Here is a 17,132-nt window from a genome sequence, read left to right as displayed (position 1 = left end):
TTCTAATACAGAATATCGACCGAACTAGTGATTCTAGATTTATTAAAAAAAAAAAAGCCCAAAAACCAGGCCAAAGGAAAGTATTGCATTAATGAAAGAATAGAGTTTACTTATTGAATTAAAAGCTTAGGGCATTATTTAACAAATACAACAGATTTTATATAACCCAGTTATCAATAGGTCCATATTCAGGAAATTAGGTAACTATGGATATTAATAACTTCCAAACTTTGTCATAATTTATTTTCCATCAATAAACAAGACAAAAGCAATTAAGAGCAGTTTAGACATATAAAAACATCAGAACTATACATATTTTCACTTTAAGTGAAGTTAAACCCATCTCAGCTGGTTATAAAAATATCTCATGTTTATAACAGTAAATGCCAATGTTCATAAACTGTCTCCTCCTGATATTAAGCCTGTATCACTTTTTACCAGACTTCTTGATTCCTCCACCAACCAATGGACCTCGCTGTGCAGCCTTTGCTTTGGCTGCCTCTAGAGCCTTTGCTTCCTCTTTCAGCTTCTGCTTATGTGCCTTATCATCATCATCCAAATCCTGGTCCTTCTTCTTGGGTGCCTTCAGTGGCTTCTTCTTACCTCCTTCACGTCCAGACATACTGCCTGCATACACAATTCAGAAGTATGTCAAAAACAAGAATAATCTACATTTTCTTTACATTACTCTGAAAAGCTCACCAGAACAGTGCAACTGTACTGGACATGGAAAGTTGGGTTATAGCAAAGCATCAATATAAAATTTTACACAGGAAAATTTACAAAAACTGTATTTAAAAAAAAATCTGTCTTGTACAGAAGAAAGAAACTTGTAGAATAAAAACAGAAATCACATGAGAACTTTGGAATCAAAACAGAACTTATGATATTAGGTTAGGAAAGAAAAAGTCCATATACTATCTGCGTCCCACGAGAAGTCGCGACAGCTTGTATGTACAGCATGAGTAAGAGATACTACACTAAGCTACAAACATTAGTTGTGATAAAAATAGTGCGAAATCTCTGAAAGAGATGCGTGTTCATTATGCAGTACTTACAATAAATGTGCAACTAAAGCACAATTGCACTACTAATTTGAAAACCTCACAGCAGCAACTTAGTTCACAAGAATCACCGCAGACAGAACAGATGTTTATTGTCAGGCCTTGAGACTTGAGAATGGCACATGTACATACCCTGCGAACCCCTTACCCCACATGCACGCGACTTCTCGTCAGACAACCATAGTATGTACGAGGGAGGGATCAAATATAAACGGTATTTTATTTTTTATTGAAATTCATTTATTGAAAAATAGAAGGCAATTACAATTTACTTTTCCACATAGTTTCCTGCTTTGGAAATCCATTTGTCCCCGCGTATGGGCAGCTATTTGATGCCCTCATTGTAAAAAGAACAGGGTCATGTCACCAGTCAGTTGCGCACGAAGTCCTACACACTCTCATCATCTTCAAATCGTTGCCGTCCTAGAGATTCCTTAAGCAGTCCAAACAAATGGAAATCGCAGGGCGATAAGTCCGGGCTGTAAGGAGGATGATCACGTGTAGTCAAGTGCATTTCCTGCAGCTTGGAGACAGAGCTGCAGCATGGGGCCACATATTGTCTTGGAGGAGGATGACCCGTCGAATTAGTCGGTCTCGTCTTTTGCGGCGATATGCAACCCTCGCATTGTTCAACAGCTTGTAGTAGTAAGCAGCATTGATTGTGCATTGCTCATGCAAAAAAAATCAGTCAGCAATAATGTCTTTAACAGCACAAATGTTTTCATCTGTAATGCTGATCTGAGGACGGCAATCGTTTTGCTGATTTTCCACACATTCTTATCCTTCCCTGAACTTTTTATGCCAGGCAAACACACGCGTCCTTGACAACGTTTGATCACCGAACTGTGCAGTCAATCTCTGGCAAATTTCCACTGCTGTAACTCCTGCACGAGCAAGAAATGTTATAATTATGAGTTGCGCAGTGGAGGGGTGCACCTGTTGCTCCCACATCGTGAGTGTTAGTGACAAAACGGCGGGAAATATCTAACAGCAGGCTCTCCCCACTCCTAATGGTCCCGCCTAAGCATATCAGAAGCGCGGGGCCAGTCCTACCAACTGTTGATGTTCAGGAACAAAAATCCCATTTATATTTGATCAACCTTCATAATCAGTTAGCAGTAACATGTCACAACAACAGTAGTTTCTCGATAATCCAACCAATGAGAGAAATATGAAAAACACAGAAATACAATATTCGTCATTAACTGGCAATGTTTAATAAGTTACTCAAAATAATGCAAGAATTACTAAAAATTATTTAGCCCTGAAAAATACATCGAAACACTGCCCAAGTTACAACTCATTAGATTGCCAAATTAAACCACCATTCTATGTTTGTCGACAGTTATGACAGCAGCAAAAATTGTGTGTGGTAGAACCATGGCAACTTCCATCTCTCAAAATGTTCATTTGGTGCTGTTGTAGGAGAACTTCAAAAAGCATTTAGTTTTTGCTTGGTCTATATGTGTGGTGTTGCAATTTGTTGCCTGACATTTAAATTCTTTCAAATTAAGCTACCATTTTCATTATTGTTATTATTATCATAATTTGAATTGTTTGTAAACATTATTTAGGGGCTGTCTAATGAGCTTTTATTGGGCTGGCTAGATTTTTTAAAAATTTTCCGTTGTGGGTTGTATGTTGGGTATTCAGCTCGAAGGCTGGTTTGATTCTCTGCAGCTCCGCCAAAAGCTGTCATAAATAGCCTAGGCGTCACTGAAGAGGCGTACTAGGGAAATGAGGAGTGAGGTAGTTTCCCATTGCTTTCCTCACTGAGCCAGCCGCTGCTATTACATATCAGTCTGCCAAGCCCACTGAAATGCATGCATGCACCAACCGATCCTATGAGCGATATCTTCACACCATTCATAACAGGGACTGGCTGCATAAGCAATGGTAATACTAGCATCACTCATACCTCAGTCACTTTCATATTGTCAAAGCCAAGGATGAGACAGACAGGTCAATGAAACTAACAAATTTGATATAGCCCATACCAGAAGACATAGTGCACTGTAAACGCTACATCTCGCCAGCAAAGGCATAATTTTCTATTATGTAATTTAAGTTCAAGTTTACGTGAATGGCTATTGTGGAACTATATTCGTAGCTTTTTTATACATTATTACTTTTTATTATTATTAATGTTGCTGCCTTTCCCACCACTGCTGTCATCACTTCTGTGTATTTGGTGTTAAATTTATGTTAATGATTTAAATGAGCAATGTATGAACTTAATTAAAGTGATCTTGTAAGACATTTTTATCGATAAATGATATCCTACCACAGTCTAATATATACAGTCGCGAAGCTCTGGTAATATTTTTCATCCGAGGCGACTACAGCGCTCCAAGCAGTGAGGTAGAGGCAACTTACTAGCAGATAACAGGGAATGAATTACCACTACAGTCTAAAATGGTCATAACTTCTGAACCATTCATGCAAATAATGTCCTGACAAGGTTATTGTGATCCTTATGAAACAGTGGAGAAGGTCAAACAATTTATTTCGATGAGGAGTTCAAGGATAATATTGAAATATTTATTTGATCTTAAAGAGTTATTTTTCTTTACCGCGTCCTATAACATAAAATCGCTTCTAGAGGGCAACCGGTTCGAAATAGATACATACCGTCGCAGACTTTTTTGTAGAGGTTTCTATGCTCTACAATTCGTACGCTTACACTTGGGGTCCATCGTTGACGGTTCACGCAGTGTAAGCCAAGAAAGCAAGTGACTGACCGACATAGAACCTGTCAAGTTGGTCTAAGAAGGCCAGCGCTCTACCATGGTCGATCACTTGCTTTCTTGGCTTACGCTGCCTGAACTGTCAACGATAGACCCCAAGTGTAAGCGTGCGAATTGTAGAGCATAAAAACCTCTACAAAAAAGTCCATGATGGTATATACCTATTTCGAACCAGTTGCCCTCTGGAAGAGATTTTATGTTACAGTCCGCGCTAAAAAAACATAACTCCTTAAGATTACATAAATATTTCGATATTATACTCGAACTCCTCATCGAAATAAATTGTTTGACCTCCTCCACTATTTCATAAGGATTACAATAACCTTGTCGGGACATTATTTGCATGAATGGTTCAAAAGTTATGACCATTTTAGACTGTAGTGGTAATTCATTCCCTGTTGTCGGCTAGCAAGTTGCCTCTACCTCGCCGCTAGAGGTGCTAGTGTCGCTCCAGTTGTCAAGTGGACGAACCTTCCTCTTATTAGAGCTTTGCGACTCTATATATTAGACTGTGGTCCTACTAAAACGTCTGAAGTGTCCAAGATGCTGCATAAATAATTTACTACAGATAATATCCTAACCCACATTCCAGACTTTTAAGTCAGAGTAACCTGAGTGGAATTCCTTGGCTTTCACTAACCAAAATTTTTCACCGGCTTTCCAAAATGTGAACACATTAATCTAAAGATGTGACCAAATTTATTTTTTTGAGCAATGTAATTACTTTAATTCGTCAGTATTCTCAAAATGGATTCTGAATTAATTGCTTCGTATAGCGATTATTAACCAATGTTTAACAAATTACATTATTCTTTCTTATCACAATACTTGCAAGTAGCAAGATACAAAGAACACAAAATCATTGTTACATACAATCAACATTCTGTATAGAAACTCAAAGAACAGAACGAGCGCATAGTATTGTATGTTCCTCGGATTTATTATTTTATCCGACTTAATGTTAATTATGACCACAATATAATTCATCCCCCATGTAGATACAAACCCTACGGATATCTGCAACAACATTATACAAAGCAGATTATTTAAGGAAGTAACCTTTTAAATATGGCCACTGCAGCCCTTCGGTCATCGTTCGGTGCATGCACACTCAGTACACACATTGTATGTAGCCACAAATGCCAATACTGGAACATACACCTGTATTTACTTTTATGCGTAAGGAAAATGCCTGACAATGATCCCGGCCGAGTGTGAAGTACACACTGTGATTCGTTTTCTAAATGCAAGATGTGAAAACTATTTAAATTCATCGACAGATTAGTGAAGGCTTGGTAAAAATAAATTGTTAAAAAAATGGCATTACTTTAATATAAAAATGGTACCCACTTAAAAAAACATGTTTTGAATCTATAGGTTCAATAGTTTGAGCAATTGTACAAGACAACTTTAACCAATTCACAGCCATCAACACAGATCTTACAATTTCACGCATTGAATATAAATGCAAATCACTAAGTATAAAGGAAGCAAAAGAAAATCACTCCACAGAAGAAGCTAATCATAACTTCAAGGATTACACACCTGAAAAATCTCTCCCACCCCATAATTCAACATCTCATTAAGCTCAACATTTCACACCCCCTTTCTAAATTTAGCTTTATAATCAACCCCAATAGAGTTTACTGTGACACAAAATACATCTGGGTTATGTTATCCTTACCACCCTAGGACTCTTAGGAAGAGGGGCATGGATGGGGTAACATCTACCTATCTGTACACAAAAATTGGAATAATTATATTATTATTATTATTATTAAATGTTAAGTTGTACACAATTACTCAATTCATTAATACATGCAAAGTCATTACAAAATAGTACTCCCATTAAAATGTTTCTACTACAAACACAAATAGCTAGACTATACCTACATTCCACTCGCAGCCAAACCAGATAATAATGGTTGACGGCGAGAGCAGGGCCTGGGCTCAGTGAAAGCTTAACAACAAAGAGGAGCGGATATAGAGGCCAGAAGCACTAAGGCAAGTTCACAAAACTTTTTTTGCTGTTATTAAGGCGTTGGACACAATTTTTATATTCACATAATTTTTTCACTTCTTCAAATTATCGCCCATTCATAATCAGCTACAAGTTCACACAACGTATACAATATTGTACGTACAGTATACATGCAAGAAAATAAATGATTTGAAAGAATCTGACATGTTCTTCTAAAACAAAACATGTCATTGCGTTTTTTCCAGTTTTTTATAATTTTTGTATCTTGCAACTGACAAATATACAAGATTTAAAGGTTATATTAAGTTGATGCTGAAAATCATGGCTTCCAATTTAAATAAGTAATGACTGGCAGAGATTTTAGCATTTAAATATCAGAGAATGTACCATGAATACAAGGCAAGTGAAAGTTGGTAATATCAGATGCAAGTAGGGCATCAACGTCTACATTCACTACTGTTTGCTTGGATCAGCTGAGGAATGAAATAGAAATAACTGGTTACGGATAGGATTGATGCTCGAGCACTGAGATAGTATGGATTATGTCCGACGGATGGAGGAACAGCAATGGCCACAGCGTTTGCTCAACTGATCTCCACCAAGGAGAAAAGGTCGAGGGAGTCCGAGGGCAAACTCGAATACAATAGCTGAAGCCACGGAGAGGAGGTCTATCTGAAGAAAACTGGTAGGATAGCAGTATGGGGCATCTGAGAAAAGGCAAATGCTGAAATGTGGAAATGCCTGTAAGAGTAAAGTAAGTAAATATCAAATAATAAATACTAGCTGCTGTTGAAAAGATAGGTGAAGCAAATAATAATGTAGAAATCAATAGGTAAGTCAGGATGAACAAGATCAGACAAGTAGTAAGAAAGCAGGAACTTAAGAATGAGGATGACAAAGTGAAAGACAGCCAAAGAGGAATGGCTGAAGGAAGTCTAAAGCTAACTAACCCTTTTATGCCCCTACCATCTGTCTGGTTGGTTTCTGTTCTGGTCCTAAGCACCTGACAGCAACAACTGTGGTTATATGCCATCTACAAATCTTTCTCACATCTCCTTTCAGTTTTAGATTTTCTGTAATGCTTGTACTAGCATATTGTAGACTCAAGAAAGCTTAGGAAACAAAAAGAGAAAAAAATTAAATGGGTTATTTTCACAATGGTTAAGTACACTACAGCACAGAGAACATTTTTGGTTGAGTATTATTTGCACAAAAAGAAGAAATCAGTTAAAAGTTGTCTTCGAAAATTCTGTACACAGTTTCCTGATTCTACAGTACCATCAAAACGTTATGTGCAACAACTCTTTCACAAGTAGCATAATACTGGTTCTGTAAGTAATAAGAAAAAACAGTGAAGAAGAACAGCTCTCACACAGAAGACGTTAGAAGATATACAGGCACGACTGCAAATCAGTCCACATAGCCACTTCGGAGAGTAGCTCAGGAAACTGGTATTTCACATTCGCCAACATGTAACGCAACTAAATTATTACATTTACAATCTTACTGGACTCATTCAGTCCAAAATATACAGCCTACAGATTTCATTGCAAAAATAAGATTTTGCAATTGGTTAGTGAATAGTGTCCACGATGGTGTCGTAGATCCAAACTTTCATTTTATAAGTGACAAAGTATGGTTTAATTTTAGTAAATATGTCAATTCACAGAACAATAGGACCTCTGCACGATGTGAAGGTCGGTGTATGGCGCGCTATTAGTGCCCAACATCAGTTCAATATTTTTATCAGGACACAATTACTTCCTACTGTTATATTCACAACATTCTCATACCATTTTTTGCTGAAACGACTGAAGATGGAAAAAAGGTATGGCTATTTCCAGCAGGATGGTGCAACGGCCCATATGAGACACAGCTCTATGCGACTGTTGCACGAAGTGTTCAATGATCAGATATTCAATAAAAGCTTATGCCCCCCTCTCGTTCACCTGATTTAAGCACCTGCGACTTTAATATATGGTGACATCTCAAAACTTAAGTTTACAGGAATAATCCTTGAACTACAGAAGAGTTTAAAATCAAAATTAGGAACATTGTGCGTTCGATCTGTGCCCATGAACTACAAAGTATGCAGCTTGCATCACAGCTCAAGATCACCTTCAACATAATCTGTAAATACTGGTGAGTTCAGTTTGATTTATTAGTTTACTTGCTTGCTTTATTTATTTAGTTATTTACACTCAACATGTATATAGCTGGCAAGTTCAGTTTCGTTTACCTTCTATAGCTGTAATTATGCCACTTCTTGGAGACTATTATGTCTGCTCGCCATTGCGGGCACTGGGCTCCTAAGCCTATATTTTATTCCGTGTACTTTCTTGAAGTGTTCAAAATAAGATTTACCTCTATTGAATAATTTGCGTTGTACTTAAATTTGATATACTGTGATTTTCTTTTTTTGCTGAATAAGAGCAAAACCTGGGGAGCAGGAAAAGGTTAGGATTGCATAGTTTTAGGAAAGGCAGAGGCTGCTAACAGGAAGATCAAAGAATGTACAGAGATGAGAAATACAGGTGCATGAATATTAGGAGCTTCTACTGAAAGAAGATAACACAAATGACAAGAAAAAAAGAACCGCTGGAATGAATTTGATAATAACTTACAGGAAAGAAATGAGTCTGATGAAAATGAGCTGATGAGATGACCATTTCCCCAGAGACATTCTCACCTCAGGTAGTCAGTCTTTTCCCACAGAGTTAAATTGGTAACTAAGGTCCAGGTGGAATCCATTTCCATACTGATGTCCACTACTGGTCAGTATATCCGAGGACCACTTAAGAGAAAAGTTTTCAGTAAGTGTCTGAATACTAGGTGAACTGATAGGGAATCTTGTCACCTGGGGGATAGCACTAAATGTAGATCAATGACTGACTGATTGATAATTACTAGGGAAGAAGTGGATAAAAGTATTCTGGAAACTCAGTGGGAATCAGAAACCTGCAATTACTATTACTACGAAGTTACTGGGTGTCAAGGAAGAAGCAGCCATTGTAGAGCTATTCCATTTAGCATGCAGCAGCGTTTACCGAACATTTCTGCCCACAGAACACTATCCGTTTAAGGGAATATATATGGAACATTCATACTCACAGTAAAACACTATAACTTTCTTTGCAATAGCTTAAAATAAATGTTACAATTTTAAAAACACATTCAATTAGTTCACTTTCTCCACATGTGATACAATTTAACTTTCAAAAAGCAATACCATATAAATTTCAAAATCATGCTAATGATAAAACAATAAAATTGGAATCTGGAAATTCAATGCAATTTATGTTTTTGCAGCTTACTATCACAGATTCATTCAGTGTAGGAAAGCAGGATAAGATTTTTTCGTCTGCGGTTGCTATCCAGAATTCTAGTTTCTTTTTCAATGATGAAATTCTACTACACATTTTAAAGATAGTGACATACTTTTCTTAATAAAAACACGAGAGATTAATCTCATTCAACACTGCAAATATATCTGCAAGGTGGGCAAGTTTCATTAGCCGTGATGAATTTATCAAAATTTCTTTATTATAAGTAAACGGTTCTGAAATATCTGAAGAATACTATAGTTCACTCCATGTTAAGAAAACAGTATTGCTCTTATGACAACAGGGTTGCCATATCGAACAACTGCCCAACACCATCACGGGAAAACGGCGACACATAAATTTGTGAAATTCAGTATTTAAGTTCAAGATAAAAAGCGGAAGAAACTAAGCTGCAAATTATTTTTATGAACTAAATGGGACGGGGACTATACAGGGGCTATTTTTGGTTTGTACAGAATCAAAGTTAAACTATGGCACATAACAAAAACAGCACAAGTGTAAAGAAAAATATTTGTTATGGAATCGAGAGGTGAGGGATGCATTTAATTGCATTTAGTAAATTTCCCCGGGCAACGCAAAAACAATAGCAAAAAATAAATGCGGTCATAGAAAAGACTGGTAAAATTGAAATGCGCTTAAGAAAGAACAGCTAAATAACAAAACCAAGCACAAGTTATGCCATGACGTATCGCTGCACACCACAACACCATCTTCAGTAACAACTTCTGTACAATAGGAAAATAATAGAACACACAAAAATACTATGCAACATACAACCAACTCAAACTCAACACAAGAATGCACTGATTTAAATCCTAAAAACACAAACGCAACAAATACATACTGTAGATGACTTCACAACAGAAGTGAGCTGCCAGCGGTTCACAGAGTGAGGGACTACATGATGCTTGTACCAGAGCAACACAGAAGAATGGAAATGAAGGAAGGCAACGAAGTGATGGCTGTTCCTGCCATTGTGCTTCCTCCCTACAAGTATATTTATGAAAACGAAAATGTTACGTAGTTATTTTAATAATTCACTGGCAAAAATGCTCCTTTTTATCTGTCTTTCATAATACATTACAAAATACAATATAATATCCCCTAATCACGAGGAATTGTGTCTCAGAGGGGGTGTGTTCACTCCTTGTAGGTCCACAAGAGCAATACTGTTTTCTTAACGTGGAATGAACTATAGCAATATGATAAGTTCAACAAGCTGGACAACTTTTCTTTTTTTTACAATTTATTTTATGTTGTACCACCACAGATAGGTCTTAAGGCGATGATAGGATAGGCCTAAGGGTGGGAAGGAAGCGGCCCTGACCTAAATGAAGGTACAGCCCCGGGGTAAGGGATCTCTTCCCGGCCAAAGCTTGCTTCTCCTTGATTTTCTGCCGCTGCTACCACTCTGTCAGGGAAACAGCTACATCACCTTGATCCGAAGTGTATGATGGACGAATCTCCCAATCCCCAGTACCGTACAGATGTCGACCAAGAAACAGCTCTGCTGGGGAATACTTGAAGACAAGGTTGATGCATCGTCGCAGGGCAAAGAGTGACTCTGGTATCTGACAGTCCCACAGTCTATGTTCTTTGTCTATCAGATGGACTCACAGCATCCTTTTAAGCTCCTGGTTCCGTTGGATTTGCCCTGGGGTTGTAGACAGGAGTGGTCCAGTGCTCCACACCCCATTCTGTCATCATTTGCTGCCACTTCCTCGATGTGAATTGACTCCTGTTGTCTGACAGAATGCACTGTGGATAACTGTAGCGGCTGAATACCTCGTCCTGTAGCAGGCTGGTGATGCATCCCGTAGAGGCTTCAGGTATCGGAAAGGCCTCGATCCATCTTGTGAAGAGGTCAGTGATTACTAGGAATCCTGTTTTACCCTGTGGAGTTCTAGGGTAAGGAACCAGCAAGTCCAGGGCTATGACCTCCCACGGGCGTTGCGGCCATCTTCCTCATAGGCTGGAATCTGCCTTCCTGTTGCTCGCCTTGGTGCAGGTACAGATGTAGAACCCCTTCACGTAGTCCAGGACGTCTTTCTGCATGTTGACCCAGAAGAATCTTCGATGGATGGATTGATTATGTCTCCTCGCCTCCTCAATGTCCGGCTTCCGTGATGTCGTGGAACATCTTGAGGATGTCCGTCGTGTGCTGCCTGGGGATCACCACTACTGCTGGCATGTCAGAGAGGTGCAACCTGTACATCAAGAGTCTTCCATCAACCCGGAAGTTCTTGTAGCACATCTTGAATTCCCTCGGGACAAGTCGACTATCGGTGTTCTGTCTCCTAATCCACTGCGTCATGGTCCTACAGGGCTTGTCTTGTTCCTGCCACTGTTTGATCACTCCCAGATCAAGTTCCTTCTTGATGGTCATAAGGACAGGTTCCTTAGGTTCACTCTCGAATTTTTGTGGGAACTCCCTCTAGACAATGGTGCCCCTAGGTTCAGGTTCCATCGCTGAGATAAGCTGTCTGCTCCTATGTTCGTCAGTCCTGCGACGTGACACACATCGAAATCAAATCCTACGATTAACAAAGCCCATCGCATCAATTTAGATTTTGAGGCAGAGACCAAGTTCAACCATTTGAGAGAGGCGTTATTGGTGTAGAGCTGGAACTTCCTTCCCTCCAAGTAGCCTCTGAATTTGCCCATGGCCCACACCATAGCTAAGGCTTTCTTCTTGGCAGTGCAGTAGCGTTGTTCGGTGGGAGATTGTTTCCTGCTGGCATACTCGATGTCCCTTCCGCCGTCACTCCTCTCCTGGAATAACACCGCTCCTAAGCAGGAGTCACTGGCATCCGTCTGCAGGCACATCTTCCATTGAGGGTCGGGATGGGCTAGACTGGGAGCGTTGCATATTGCAGCCTTCATGCCTTGGAATACTGCCTCTTCCTTGCTGGTCCATCGGAACGGGCGGTTGTTATGGAGTAGATTGGTGAGTGGTATTGCCTTCTCTTCAAAGTGTGGCACAAAGCTGCTATACCATCCACACAAGCTTAGTCGGCGGGCGTTCAGCTTCTTCGATAGCTTGATTCTTCTCCGTTTGCCTTTCAAAGCCTTCAGAGGTTACGACACAGCCAAGGTATTCTACGAGGGACTGGGCGAAGTGGCACTTCTCCAGTTGGCAAGTCACTCCATGAATCTTCTGTCGTTCCAGCACTTTCCTCATATGTACAAGGTATTCTTGAAAATTCCTGCTGTGAATTAAAATGTCGAGATGTGTATGTATGTTTAGTCCTCAGCCCGAAGGCTGGTTGGATCCTCAACAGTTCTGCCATTAGCTGTCATAGATGGCCTAGGCATCACTGAAAAGGCGTATTAGGGAAATGAGGAGTGAGGTAGTTTCCCGTTGCTTTCCTCACCGAGCCAGAAGTTGCTATTACACATCAGTCTGCCAAGCCCACTGAAATGCATGCACCAACTGACCCTATGAGCAATATTTTCACACCATTCATAGCAGGGACTGGCTGCACAAGGAATGGCATTACTAGCATCACTCATACCTCAGTCACTTTCATTTTGTCAAAGCCAAGGATAAAGCTGAGACAGATCAATGAAAGTAAGAAAATTGCTTTAACCTATACCAGAAGACATAGTGCACTGTAAACACTAGGTCCCACCAGCAAAGACACTTGGCAAAAATCTCCGACATATCCTGATAATACCTTATCCATCAGTCACATGAAGGTGGCAGGAGCATTGATCAATCCAAAGGGCATTACTGCAAACTGGTTCAATCCTCTTTGTGTCATGAAAGCGGTCAGTTGTCTAGAAATTTCCTCGACCTCCACTTGCCAGTATCCAGAGTTGAGATCCAGCGTGCTGAAAATTCTAGACCCAATTACTTGCTTCAGCGTTCTTCCAGGTCAGGCATGGGGTAGGCATCAGTAATGGTCTTCTCGTTCAACCTGCGGACGTCCACACACAGTCGATACTCCCCAGTCTTCCTCTTCTTCTTTGGTAGGACGATAGGTGAAGCCCAACAGGATGTAGACTGTTCGATGAGATGTTGCCATTCCATCTCTTGAATATTCTGGATGACGAAGTTGCGCTTATCCGGGTTGATTGGATATGGATGTTGCTTGATGGATGAGGAAGCGCTGCATTCAATGGTGTGTGTTACTGTGGTAGTCAGTCCTATTTTATTGTTGATAACTTCCGGAAAATCCTTCAAGGTGTGTCTCAGCTCCTCTTCTTCACTTGGTCGAAGATATGTTAACTGGATATCTCCCAAGTTTAAGTTAACTTCCGTATCCTTGAGAGTCCGGAGATTTCCATCGTGCCAGATGACCCTCAGATGTCTGTCTTTTCCCAAAAAACATGAGCTGCATAGTCTAGGATCACCTTGTATTCTACCAGAAAGTCATGACCTAATATGATGTCTGGTATCAGATTCTGAATCACTGCAACATTAATTGCGATAGGCATGTCAATGCATTTAGCGGTTAGGTTAGTCTGTCCTTGGATGGAATAGGTTACCCCGTCCGCTGCTCCCACTACCCTTTTGAGATGGTGAAACTTCATAGGCGGTAACAATCTGGCAACAGTCCCATTAACAAATGAATGGCTTGCTTGGCTGTAGAGTACGGCTGAAAAATTCTCGTTGCCAATCCTTAAGATGACAACTGGGCGGGGTTGGCCTATTTTACTATCTGACCAATTCCTCTCCTACTTGACCAGGGTTGTTCGTCTGTCAGGTCGTGAGGCACCTTCCTGTTCCCGGTCCCATCCCCCCTAACCCAGAATGGGTCAGACATAGTTTCTCTGACGTTGAGGCTGGGCACTTGTTCTTCAAGTGTCCCGCACTTCCACACTGGTAGCACTTCTAAACTGCGTTGGGCTCTTCCGTAGCTTTGCTCTTATGTTCCTCCTCCAGCTGGGCGATTATTCTGCGTAGACCATCAAAGGATCTGGGTTGTTATACTTTCACTAGGGGCCAAATCTTATCGTGGAGCAGCTCTGTGATGTCTGGTACGATCTCGTTTTCGCTCCCTTCCGGATGCAGACGCTTGAAGAGTTGGTACTTCTGTAGGACGAAAGTGCTAGCTCTCATGCCAGTGGGTTGCGCCTCAGTCAGTAGCTTCCGTTTCACGGAGCTCTTCGCCCCTTCGGAATTAAAGCTAGTGAGGAATTCCTCTTGAAGTCCGTCCAGTTTAGATTTAATCCCTTCAAGTTGTGACGCCAAGTAGCGGCTTGCCCCTTTAATCACGGTGTGATGAGTTGCACGAAGATGTCCTCTGGTAAACTAGTCCTTCCTAACAGGTTGACCGATCCCTCGACAAAGCTAGTGGGGTTCTCCTCCAGTCACCCGTGGAATTCCGGAAGGCTCCCTATAATCACCTTCGGGTCTAGGTGTCCTGTATAGCCGGTTAGGTTTGAGGAGGTTAGAGCTGTGACGGTATGTCTTGTTTGAGTCAATCTACTTTGTACTCCGTGGTGGATGCTTTCCTGAGGATTCTGCACATCTCCCTCGATGGTAGAAATCCAGTTTTCTATCCTTCCTTCAACAGCAGAAATACAGTTCCCAAGATTTCCCTCGATGTTAGAGATCCTCCCCTCAACCTGTTGTTTTATGCTGGAAACCTGGATTTCCACCCCCTCCGTGAGGTCCAAGATATCCCCTTCCAGCTGGCTTACTCTACTATCGATGTGGTCAACCTGTCCCAGTTTTGACCTGATGTCCGATATCTGCAGTGTCAATTGTTTGGTGATGTTGCTAATTTGCGATGAAATTTTGTCATTTATGGTTGAAATTTTTTATTCAAGGCCCTATTCTATATTGTAAACCTTTGTGTACACTTGCCCTATCTGTCCGGTTAAAATTGTGTTAGCTTCAGAAATTTCGCCTGAAAGTTTGTCATTTACGCCTGAAATTGTTATTTACGTCTGAAATTTGGTTCGAAAGTTATCATTCTGTTCCGTAATGAGTGCCTGCATCATGGACATTAAGTTACAACACATTTTGGTTATATTTACCTCTTCTTCTGTCTCCGAATCTTTGTCGACTTCAATGAAGAACTTTTCCAGATCTACTCCCTCCTCCAAGAGATCTTCCCAAAGCCACGTCTGTAGCGATTTCTTCTTTGTCTTTGAGCTGTTTGAGCGACAATTTCTCTAAAATGATTTGCATTTTGAGCTACTACACTCGTATTCACTTGTAAATTCTTACGTCCTGTCGTGGTTGAACGTATCCACACAGACGGACACAAAATGCTGTCAGTTGGTACGATAAATTTTATTCACACACACACACAAATTAACACACACATAACCTTAATCATAGGATCACAAAACAAAAACACTTCACTTGTAGAATATCAACAAGCCGCCATTTTTAAACAGTTGACAACTGACACCGAATACCACTGAGGCTACACTTGGAAACAGCTGAAAACAGATGACTACCGATCAATTCAACATGGAGACTGCCTTAACTTGGCATGTCAGCCACTCTCTTCCAATAACTTGCAAACCACAACTTCAGTAACTCAGCACTAACTCGTTCCAAAATGCACTCGTCGCCGTCAAGATCGCCTCCTTATATATGTCGGCCAGATTTCCAGAAAGATACGTTACCAAATATTAATACCTTCTTGAATATTCCAGACTGTCCAATACATAAATTACAATGTACAGAATATTCTCCACTGTTCTCGTGTCTATACCCTTCTGGAAGTTACAGTGTCTTTCACAATTATGGATTACAATTTATATATATACAGGTAAGAATAAATTACATAATATTAATTTACAGGTATTTACATTAACAGAACTGATATCAATGTCTATGTACAACAAATGTTCCATGACAACTTCACACATAATACAATCATTTGACTACGTAAATAATAGTAATACTACATGGATGTAACATTTCACAGCTATACATAAGAAATAATAATAATCACGATCGTAAAATAATAATAATATTCAAGCTCGATATTTGCGTTAGTTACCCATGGGTGAGAGAATATGGTTTTCACGTTACACTTGTTATCACACTTGCGTCAATGTATACCCATCGGAATTTTTTAATCAGTAAACTAACTCGTCCTTAATGCCATCAGTAAGATCATGAGACTTTATTATTTGGCAACTGTACCTAGTCAAATTTCTTTGCTAACTCTTCATCCAACATGCTGACCTCAATGTCTTTAGCACACAGCTTGACAAGTATTTTTGCAACAGTACGTGCCTCCCCAACATGAGCTATACAGCGACTTCATGATAAAATACTTTAGTTGCATCATGTAATTGGTCTTAGCAATTTTATTCATGGTATATTTACAAATTTTAAAGTGAATCAAGTTTCCTTTTAAAGAAATTTAAATCTCTGCATTCAGGATGATTGGTTTCTGACTGTTTGCTTAATTTACTGGGAACCATCGAGTAATTGGCCACGATTTTGTTGAACACAACACACTGAGCACCAAGAGCTTTTCTGGTGACAACATCTATTAAACAGCATTGCAAATAACTGTCACATGGACTATATACGTTACTTTTTCTCCCCTGCGAACCATGTGACCTTGCCATGGTGGGGAGGCTTGCGCGTCCCAATGAAGCGGATAGCTGAGCCGCAGGTGCAACCAAATCGGATGGGTATCAGTTGAGAGGCCAGACTAATGAACAGTTCATCGAAATGGGGGTATCAACCTTTCTGAAGTTACAAGGGTTGCAGTCTAGATTATAAGCGTATGCCTTATACAGACAATATCAGTAATACGTATATCCATACATATTTACAGATGAGAAACAAAATAATTTGTACTTCACAACTGAATATCAAGTTTTTCAATGCAGCATACAGCATCTGGAGTTACCAGCAGGAAGTCATCTTCATCACCGTGACAGGCTCGAATCTTACATTCCTTGATACGAATAGTCTGGTGTGGAGCTCCATAGTCAGTCTAGATTAGGTAGCTTTTTCCATTTATGGAGAGCAGCTCTGCGCCGGCCATGTCCTGTTCTGATTCTATTCAGG

General features: G+C 40.1%; 1 protein-coding gene across 2 annotated transcripts in view; it reads right to left on the bottom strand.

Annotated features, from left to right (window-relative positions):
* Positions 1 to 226: 226 nt before the first annotated feature.
* Positions 227 to 17,132, bottom strand: part of LOC136873898 (translation machinery-associated protein 7 homolog) — a 28,950-nt gene continuing 12,044 nt past the window's right edge. Inside the window, exons 2-3 of one of the 2 annotated variants that reach the window (XM_067147226.2) lie at positions 9,981 to 10,123; positions 227 to 627 (exon numbers count right to left, since the gene is read on the bottom strand). In XM_067147226.2, coding sequence (XP_067003327.1) covers positions 428 to 622 — 195 coding nt within the window. In that variant the 5' untranslated portion in view covers positions 623 to 627; positions 9,981 to 10,123 and the 3' untranslated portion in view covers positions 227 to 427. The remainder of the gene's footprint in view (positions 628 to 9,980; positions 10,124 to 17,132) is intronic. The other variant, XM_067147225.2, reaches the window with a different exon arrangement.

The sequence above is a fragment of the Anabrus simplex genome, chromosome 5 (genome assembly GCF_040414725.1).
Source record: "Anabrus simplex isolate iqAnaSimp1 chromosome 5, ASM4041472v1, whole genome shotgun sequence".
In the NCBI taxonomy this organism is placed as follows: Eukaryota; Metazoa; Arthropoda; class Insecta; order Orthoptera; family Tettigoniidae; genus Anabrus; species Anabrus simplex.
The sequence above is the reverse complement of the archived record's forward strand: the minus strand, read 5'-3'. Positions and strand labels throughout refer to the sequence as shown.